Below are 10,940 nucleotides of genomic sequence, written 5' to 3'. Positions count from 1 at the left end.
TATTATGGAGATTTTGGTTTATGTGCTGTAGGTGTATACGGAAAATAATCAAAGTTAGGATCCTAGTCATCTGCCTGTCGTTAGAGAATTTGCAACGACGTGGAGTTCTCTGAGGAGTTGGCATGAAGTCATCATTGTCGGAACCAATCTATTCGGTTGTGGCGAAAGTGGTAGAAGCACGTCCTCTTGTGGTGGTTGTCAAACGACCATCTCTTTCATAGCGGCTCGAACCACCACCTCTTTTGCAAAGGCGTGGAGGTCTCGAACGACCACATCTGCGTCTCCAGTTATGTTCTAGTAGGCAGTCATCGCCGAAGAGCATATGCAAAAGAATAAAGTTCTCGATGGGTTTGTTCAGCAACTCTTCATCATGATGGAACACCTAGTATAGAAAAAGAGCATACGAAAATATAAACGTGTCTTAGAAGTGCAACCTAACAAATAGCGGGGACATGTAATAATGATAAATGTACCTTAATATGCTCCTCGTACTGTTGAGAGTGCATAAATATGGTGTGTGTGTTCGCTTGTTAAAACACTTTGCTATGTCGGCTAGTTCGCACACCCTGATGTATCTCTGACGGCACTCTAACAAGTGTGTCTTTAGGTTCATGGAGGTCATAGAGCTTACCATTTGCCTCCATTCCTCCATGGTGAAACAGAGATAGCGGGTCATGGTCTGTTATTTCGACAGCATTTTGTTCAGGTTCTCTTCCATGAACACATCATCATATTTTGCATAGGTCTTTTTCATAGTCTGTAGGGCTATCATTGAGGATTTGGATGTCCACGAGAAATATCTACTTGTCGAGCCAGCCATGGTGTGGTATAGGGTACCAAATGGTAGTAGTGCTTCGAAAAACTGCGATGTCATGACCTTCTCGTTGTCTCGACCTCCCATTTTATAAGTAGGGACCGATGGAGTATGGACCAAATGTAGTTATGTAATCTGGAGATAGTGCATGCATTGGATGCCTTCCTACAGCGACCGGTCACTAGACTTTGAGTAGTTGGCAGTGTGCGGTCACATTGCTATAAAAAGGTGGCAACGAGCATTTTCATCAGTCTGAAAAAGCTGACAGCGAAGGGTCACATCTCCGTGAAAAGGTGGCAGTGTGTGGTCACATGAGATTAAGAAATACATTAATGACATGATAAGTAGTAACGTCTGAACATGTAATACATAGAAAGTAGACATGTACGAATCGAAGAGCAGATGACTAGTTTGTGAATCGAGGATGCATCATAAAACAAACATCTAAGTTACAAAAACAAAGATAAAATCTTACTACTATCTCCCCCGCTGTTGTCGACTGTTCTCACCATCATTGTCCCGTCGCTGGTGCCGCTGGATCGCCGTCACGTGACCCCTAGAGTAGGTCAAGTTGTCCGGTGGAACAACCTGCCTAGTAGGCCTCGTAGCGATCGCGGGCATCGAGACCTCCTCCTAGGTCTGCTACGTTGGTAGTGGAGCACCGGGCAACTGGGACCCCATGACGACGGCATATTCCGAGGTGCCCCTGAAGAAGTCCCTCACGATGTCGAACGTGGGGTCTGACCCAAGCTCATCCTCCTGACTCAGGTATGATGACTGCGATGTTGCCGCCATCGTCCATGTATAATTACTCGTGGGGCCTACTAACAGATGAATTTATTAATTACAGTAAATGTGAAAATAAATATATTAGTAAAAATACAATGTTGTGCCTTTATGGTATGCAGGGGCAGCTGTAGATGGCCCAGCCTGATCACCAAAGTAGGGTGTGAATGATGGAGGTGCATATGCACATATCCCAACTTCATAACCGTAGTAACATGAGGATGGATAATTATATTAGATATATTGTTGAATATATTGAATAAGATAGTATATTGGCTCTCATTACCTAAGAGGCCAGTGAACGGTGAAGGTGCCGGCACTGGCCATGGTCTAGGTGTCTGTGTCGTTAAGTGTGCAGGTGCACCTAACATATTTTTTAAAATAAATGCATCAGTAAGAAAAGAATAACTTGAACCGATGTGCATATAAAAAAGGTGTACCTATTGTTGTCGGCCCTGAAGCGCATGGTCGAGGTGGCGGTGTCGATGCCAGCCCCTGTGGAGGTTGTTGCACATCAGACCTCTTGGATGACTCTGCATTGACCCCACTGGACCTGGAAGGGGCACCAACGAAGTCTGCGTTGGATCGGCATGAGGTAAGTTTCAGGGCCCGCACGGTTTTGTCAAAAACCCGCTTGACAAATCCCGCTACATCCATCGCACTAAGTTGCATCCCTTGCCTGAGGCGTCCCATGGCTCCAGCTGCGTCCCTATGGATATCGTATGTGATATCGGACTGTTGAAACAAATGTGAAACATGATTTTCAGTTTATAGCGGTTCATATGGGATTATATGTTAACAAAAATGATAAGTTACTTAAACAAACCGTTAATACATCATCCTCGTCCCAATGGCCCGGTAGGCCTCTGTAGTCAAAGCGATGTGCTGCCGAACAATATATGAGGTGTAGGTGACCTATGTATGTGTGCGCGGGACATACCATCATAGGTACTCCTCGTAGCTCGGGTTAGAGAAAGGACGAAGCTCCTCAATGACATCCTCAAGGGCATAGTCCCATGTCGAGACGTATGGCGCCAAGCAATCTGCCTAAAGGGTGAACCCTGTTGCCCCTTACGTGAATACATGCATATCAACCACATCAGATAGACTATAAATGATACAAATGCTATGAAGTATATATTAGATTTTAATTACCTGTGAATGTGGGGCTAAATAGTGCGAACGTTGATGAGAAGGAAAGCTTGGAAGCATCCAAACTGCCTTGTCATGCGGTGAGGTGAGTACTCTCGACGTAGACATCAAAGACAAGTGGCTTCTTCGTAAGCCAATAGTCCTCGTCACGGCTGCACAACGGAGATAGACCAAAAGGCGCACGCTCATGCATCTTCGAGTGGTTGTAGGGGTCCGAACCACGTCATGTAGACCTAGACGGTTGAATTATGCCCTAAAAAGCTAGTACACGTTGTGGGCCTGCTCGTGTGCCCCGTACGGCTATGGAGAAAAATAGTATGAAGCCTGATTAAAAATATTAGACAAGTAAAATAGGGCTATGTTCCCTACGTACCTAACATCGACACCACATCGAGCCCATGGTGGGCTCATCCTTCTCGGGTTCTCCGTACCATTCCTCTGGGTACGGGGATGGGTCTACAACGGGCCAGCCAATCGCGAACCGCTCGTAGGACCACAACTATAGGAGTGAGTACCCAGCAAATGTGGCTAGCGGTTCCTTCATGCACACGTCACATAAGGATTGATACGTCACTGCTAGAATAGCGGAGGCCCAGCTGAACTGGGGGACATCATCAAGCTCTGCATCTACAATCTCCCTCGCGTATGGAAGAAGGGTCCTCGACACCCGGTGGCCTTGGCCACTGGTGAACTTAACCCAGCCGAACAACCAAAGAAGGTAGGCCTCAGAGTGCCTCACGACCGAGTAAGGACTGGCGTCTGGGTGGATGTATGCAGGCTTGAAGTAATGTAAATCCTGATGAGTAAAATATCTTGGAAATCGTAAAGTAAATGGGAAGGTAAATTGCAAGGTACCTAAAACTAGAGGATCCACTTCTTCGTGGGCCCACACGAATCTGACAGGAACTCAGGCACATAGGTGGGTGCGACGTCCTTCCGTTGAATAGCACCAAACCCCTTGAGCATGATGTTGATCCTGTCTGCATCCACGTCGATGACTCCAACAGCAGCTCTGACTCAAGGTAAGCCTAACATGTAGGCTACGTCCTGCAACATTGGAGCCATCTGACCGTAGGGGAGGTGGAAAGTGTGTGTCTCAGGCGTCCACCGGTTGACCAGTGTAGCGATCATTGAGTGATCAAAATAGATTAGCCTCGTGGTTGCCTCGGGGTTCTATATCGCTCGGGCCTCCATCAAACGGCAAAGCAATAGGAGTATAGATGCTGCCAACCTATATCATTTGGAATGTTAAGTGAATGTAAAACATGCAACAAATAAATAATCAGAACTATATGCAAGTAACTATCGACATACCGGTACTTCCAACGATCATCGATTATAAGTAGCTCCCCAGGGCCACATGGTCGAAAAACTCCTAAATCGGTATGGTGAACGACAGACAAGAAGCAGCGGTGCTTCTTGTCCACTACAGGGTCAAGAAGCTCGGGGGTCAGTGGGTGCGTCATATCTACATTCAAAACAAATATAAATAGTTTGTAGAATACATATATACACAGTTACATGAACAATATATAACATACATGTACACACAATTACATGAACAGATTATAACATACAGGTACACACTGTTACATGAACAACATATAGCATACAGGTACACACAGCTACATGAACATATTATAACATATAGATACATAATCCACGAATACAACATACATAGGTTAGGCGGAAACCTCACAAATTTAACACATTCACACTTGATCACCGTCGTGACCCCATCTAGACAACAGGTGCATTTGTCAGAGAGTTCTTGTATGTGTGCCCAATTTCATCGCACTTGTTGCATCGTTTCACCCTTGGACCCACTTCGGATTCATCCATATCATTCCAAATCCACCGAGTTTGTCGACGTCCCTTACCATACTTCATGTTCTCTAAGTATAGCCCGAGATATTCGTGAGGGGCTTGGATCACTTGTAAACGTATCAACAATGTTGTATCTATAAAGCTCATGGTTCCATGTGTTTAATATCTGATCCTTCATAAAGTAGCGGGAAACATATTGTCGGGGTAGCATATGAGACTCCGACATGTAGCTATGACGTGTGTGCATAGCCTGTGTAGCAATTGTGGTTTCTGGCATGAACAGATACTTCTTCCATTTATAAGTACGTACTCTTGCACATGGCACTCACGTCTGCCACCCCTACGACCCTTATCCTAGCATGAGACATTCAACATGTGCTCCACAGTTCCCATCGGATTTTTGTGATGCATATGTGCCTTCTTATGGCCTTCTCCATAGGGAGTTGAACTTTCTCTGCTAGTTTTGGCTGCACAATTTCTTAAAAAGATTCATCAAGTGCTTGTTTTCTAATTGTCTATAAAAGTTTGCAGCCATATTCATGCACCACCTGCTCTTCATGTCTGGCCACTTAGCTCTTACACACCGTTGAACATTGTCGTATTGCATATCCAGCAAAGTCTGCAATAGGCCTGCATGTCTATCATGAATCAAACATACATTAGGCTGGTCTAGAACAATAGCATGCTTCACCCACTCAAGGAACCAATGCCATCTATCCCCATTCTCGCTCTCCACAAAGACAAACCCCAGTGGCATGACCTGGTTATTCATGTCTACCCTAATTGCATATAGTATCTGTTCTTTATAATTTCCAGTGAGGAACATCCCGTCCAAGCAGATGATGGGCCAACAGTGCCTAAATGCCTTGATGGTTGCTGCAAATGCAAAGAAAGCACATTGTAGTACGAGCAGTCCAGACACTTCACTTGAGGGGTAATGCTTAATGTCATAGTAACTTCTAGGGTTTCTCACACATATTGTGGCTAGTTGATGCGGTAAGTTATCATATGATGCTTCATATGACCCAAATCTCATCTCAATAGCCTTCTGTTTCACCCTCCATGCATTGACATAGCTTATTGATCATGGCTCATAATTTAGGTTGTTCACAATCTCTCCGTACATAATTATTTATGCGAAAAAGTGTCACGCCAAACACTGAGCACCTCGTGTGCAAAATGAACCGAAACTTCCAGCCCCGACTGAATATTCCGATCGAGACAATCGGAAGTTCCGATCAATAGTACCCAATGAGCAACACCTGGGAAATCTCAGTCGTGGCGCCGCACTGTTGGGCCTTCGTCATCACCCACGCTCGGGAGGTACCCTGTCACAGCGTGGATGGTCAGCAGCTTGTCCTTCATCGTCGAGATCAAGAATGGAGAGGAATGGAGATAGGAAAAGATAACTAGGGCAAAAAGAGGATAAAAATGAGAGAAAAGTAAATTGTATTTGTTCTATTGGATGTTCTATGATCTCAATTGGCCATGGCCTTTTATATTTATAAGGAGGGTTGGTTTTGCCCCGTTTTGAGTCGGAATCCATCAAAAAACATCTTCAAATCTGACTCTATTTCTTTCCAAATATCTCGATCTGATTCAGATCGGAAGTTCTAATTCCCCCGATCAGAAGTTCCAATCATGTCGGAATGTCTGATTTTCCCCAACATGGGGTTCTTGGTTTGGATTAGAAATATTTAATCAGAAGTTCCGAACCTCTAATCGAATGTTCCAATCTAGTCGGAAGGTTCGATTTTTCAAAGTATGGACCTCTCAGTTTGGGCAAAAATATTTAATCTCATGTTCTGAAGATAACATCGGATGTTCCGATGTGGTCAGAAGGTCCGATTTTTCAAAGTACAGGGCCCTCGGTTTGGCTGAAAATATTTAACTGGATATTCTAATCCAAACATTGGAAGTTCCAATTCATAAAAATTTCCAACTCCGAGATTGAACACCAGATGTTGCAATGAGGAAAAATTTCTAAACACCGGACTAATTTCTAGGAGCTCCAAAACTCTCTCAAATATGCCTTGAACTCGTCGGATGGTCTAATGCTTTTGCCGGAGACCTCATCCAACCAATTTCTAGGGGAATCTTTGCAAATCATTGCACTAACCTATTCTATGCACCGGATATTCCGGCGATCACACAACCTTAGCATTGGAACATCCAGTGTTCAGAAAAAACATAGACGTGCCATTTTTTGTCATCAACACATGCTCCCTTGTTTTTGGTGAAGCTTGCTTACCAAAAACACATCATCTTCTCTCCTACCTTTTTTAGGGAAATGATTAAAACATCGGCCATGAATAATTCTTAGGACTATGGTAATCAATACATCGGCCGTGTTTCTTTAAGCATCTTGCCACACATTAGGATAATACCTCTTCAAGTATCATCCATTAATAGCTTTGGGCAATTTCTCCCCTTGCGAAGTTTTTAACAAATAAGAATTTCCAAGGACGATACTTACAACTTTGTACGGACCCTCCCAACTTGGAGACCATTTGCCAAATTTGTTGTCCTTCAATCCAATAGGCATGATAGTCTTCCACACAAGATCATCAATCTGAAATGACTTTGCTTTTACCTTCTTGTTGTAAGCTTTAGCTACTCTTAATTTGTCTTTCTTGATCTCCCTCAAAGCCTTCAACCTTTCATCCGTCACTTTATCAATCATGTCCATCACTAAATCATAATAATCCACAACTGACAAGTAATTTTGTTCGGCCAATCTTAGAGCACCAAGATTCACTTCAATGGGTAATACAACCTCTTGTCCATAAACAAGTTCATACGGCATTACTTTAGTGGCACCGTGTCTAGATATACAATGTACCCACAAAGCCACCGATAGAACCTCATGCCATCTCCTATGGTGTTCCTCTATTTTCTTCTTAATAAGATTAATCAAAATTTTATTATTAGACTCGGCCTGACCATTGCCCTGAGCATAATATGGAGATGAATTGAGAAGTTTAATTTTCACTGACTTGGAAAATTCACGTACCTGATGTGACATGAATGAAGTACCTTGATCCATAGTTGAAGTCAGTGGAATATCGGATCCATCAACAATATGCTCTAATATAAAATCAATCACCTCTTTGTGTGTCATGTTCTTGAGAGGAACAGTTTCAGCTTATTTAGTAAAATAATCCATAGCAACCAAAATGATGCGATGACCCTTAGATGATGGAGGATGTATTTGATCGATGAAATCTAAGCCCCAACCTCGAAACGATCATGATTTAATAATATGATGCATCGTAGCAGGAGGAACTAATTGAATATCACCAAACTTCTGACATGCCTCACATCCTCTATAGCACCTGAAGCAATCATCAAGCATAGTTGGCTAATAGAACCCAGCTCTTTTTAATAACCACTTCATCTTGCGTGCTGATTGATATGTGTCACATATGCCTTCATGTACTTCACCCATAACAACTCTTACTTGATCCAAACCCAAGCACTTAAGAAACAAATCATCCACAATTGGACAATATAAATCATCGTTCAACAATGTATATTTGAAGGCTTGCCGCCGAATCTTTTTATCAACACATTTACTTGGATCCTTCAAAGAATCAATTAAAGGCCTTCTCCAATCTTCAGATTCAGCCACTTCAACCTTTTCTCCCGCTAGAGAAGACACAACCAAACCCAAAAATTCATGTTCGGCTACACAATGATTAACACTTCCAAGCATCGGTCTTTTAATTACAAAGAACTTGCCTCTATTAACTTTATAACCATATGCTTAGTGTGCTAAATCATTTGCTTTTAAGTTATCATCTCTAGACACATGATTATTAGCAAAATCATCTAAAACAGCAATGATGTCTAAACACTTATTAAAATAGCTATTTAATATTCATCGAAATATTAATAATTACCGGAAACTTGCTGCACAACTAATAACGAATCACCAAAAGCTTATATGTTCTTCACACCCATGGAACTTAAAATTCCTAATCCTAACAAGAGAGCTTCATATTCAGCTTGATTATTAGTACAAAAATAATGTAAACGACAAGATGTTTCAAAAACAGCACCTCTAGGTAATACGAAAACAAGATCAACACCTTGTCTAACCCTGCAAGATGAACCATCAAAATAAAGTTTCCATGGTTTAATAGATATATAGTCAACTTCTAAATCATGCTTATCATCGATCCGATGGTCAACAACAAAATTAGCTACAATTTGGCCTTTTATAGATTTCAAAGATTTATAAGCCAAATCATACTCTATAAGTGCATATGCCCATTTACCAATTCTACCACTCAAAATTGACCTTTGCAACATATACTTAACAACATTGCCTTGACATGCTATTATGCAAGTACTAGATAGCAAATAATGTCTTAACTTTGTGCAAGCATAATAGAGCAATAAGTATAATTTTTCAATAAAACATTCCTTGTCTCCACTTTTAAGAGACGTCAGCTTAAGTAAGTGATTGCATACTCCTTACCGTCAATTTCTTATATCAAAATAGCACTTCTAATATATTATAAAATGTAAAAACTTCTAATGTATTATAAAACCTAAAAACTTCTAATGTATTATAAAACCTAAAAACTTCTAATGTATTATAAAACCTAAAAACTTCCCAGCCGACACACCTATAGCACAATTGAGTGGATTCATTTTCAGACCATACCAACGCATCCTTTCAAAGGCCAAACATAAATTGGCTAAATGAGAATCATTGCAATCCAATTTAACAACTATGTCATCAATATATACTTCTAGTATAACACCAAGCAAATCATAAAAAATTAGATTCATAGCCCTTTGATAAGTAGCACTGGTATTTTTCAACCCAAATGTCATAACCACCCACTCAAATAAAGCAACAAAACCAGGACAATAAAAAGACATTTAGACATATCTTCTTCGGCAAAAAATTTAATTATAACCAGCATTACCATCAAGAGAACTAATTATTCTATGTCCTGACACATCATTGATTGACATGTCAGCTATAGGCGTAGGATATTCATCTTTAGGAGTAATTTTATTCAAATCTCTAAAATCAATACAAACTCGCAATGTACCACCACTCTTCTTCTCAACTAGGACAATATTGGAGATCCAATCCGTATACCTGCATGGCCTAATAAATCCAGCTTTCAATAATCGGTCTATCTCTTCTTTAATCCAATCATACATGTTAGGATTAAACCTTCTAGGTGGCTATTTATAAGGCCTACATTCTATTTTAATAGGTAACCTATGTTCTACCAACTCTTGGTCAAGTCTTGGCATCTCATGATACTCCCAAGTAAAGCAACCAACATACTATTTAAGCAACTCGATTACTTTATCCTTGTAATCGGCTTTCATGTTTTTGTTTATAAACGTCGATCTTGGTATAGTACAATCACCTATATCAACCTCTTCTAATAGATCAGCTGACGAGAAACTTTGACCTAACTTATCTAAATCATCTAAGTCTTCAATAGCCTCACAAATATCGTTCTTATTTGACCGATGTTGCTCCATACGCTTTTGAAGCCACTCTAAATTTTTGTCCCTACTTATTGGTACATTACATCATTTAGCCGATTATCACAAATCAGATTTACAATCACGGGTACAAATCCATCCTTGGAAACACTAAGAAAATCATAACATGAAAGATCAAACCCTGGTAAGCACTTAGATTGCCATATCTCCAATCGGCCGAAGCATCGATCAAAGCAACATAGGCCGAAGTATCTGTATGCATTATTTCCACTTCATCATCGACCCATTGAATAAAAAACTGGTGCAAGGTAGATGGAACACAACTATTTGCATTAATCCAATCACATCCAAGAATAACGCTATAGTTACCTTGCACCTCAATGACGAAGAAGGCGGTGGATAATGTCTTGCTTCTAATAGTAAGCTCCATAGAGATAACACATTTAGCCTCATTAGAATCACCCGCAAATCTATTGAGCACCAAGTTCATCTTCATTAATTCATTATCATCTCTACCAAGCTTCTTGAAAATTATGGCATCAAATTAACTGCAGCTACACCATCAACAAGCATTCTCGAAATTAGCTTCTCATTAATATGACCTTTTACATATATAAAGGCTTCAAATGTCAATCCGTCTCCTTAGGCTTTTCAAAGATAGCCTCTTTTGGACCTAAATTCAACTGAGCCACTTCACCTTCATCCATAGCACGAAATTCCGAAGGTAACATAAAAACCATATTGACGTCCATACCTTCGGTCAATGAGGCATTATTAGCAAGCGCCGATGAATCACCATTATCAAGTAGCTCTTCATTTTCCTTGTCATCTTGCATAGCACACTGGTGTCGTTGATGGCAAAAGAGCTACCGTATGAACT

General features: G+C 41.0%; 1 protein-coding gene across 1 annotated transcript; it reads right to left on the bottom strand.

Moving 5' to 3' along the window:
• Positions 1 to 6,977: 6,977 nt before the first annotated feature.
• LOC133888339 (uncharacterized) lies at positions 6,978 to 10,490 on the bottom strand. Its single transcript, XM_062328544.1, is given in 2 exon segments — positions 6,978 to 7,804; positions 10,430 to 10,490. Coding segments are annotated over 2 exon segments (888 nt in total).
• Positions 10,491 to 10,940: the final 450 nt, after the last annotated feature.

This window comes from Phragmites australis, chromosome 13 (assembly GCF_958298935.1).
Source record: "Phragmites australis chromosome 13, lpPhrAust1.1, whole genome shotgun sequence".
In the NCBI taxonomy this organism is placed as follows: Eukaryota; Viridiplantae; Streptophyta; class Magnoliopsida; order Poales; family Poaceae; genus Phragmites; species Phragmites australis.
The sequence above is the reverse complement of the archived record's forward strand: the minus strand, read 5'-3'. Positions and strand labels throughout refer to the sequence as shown.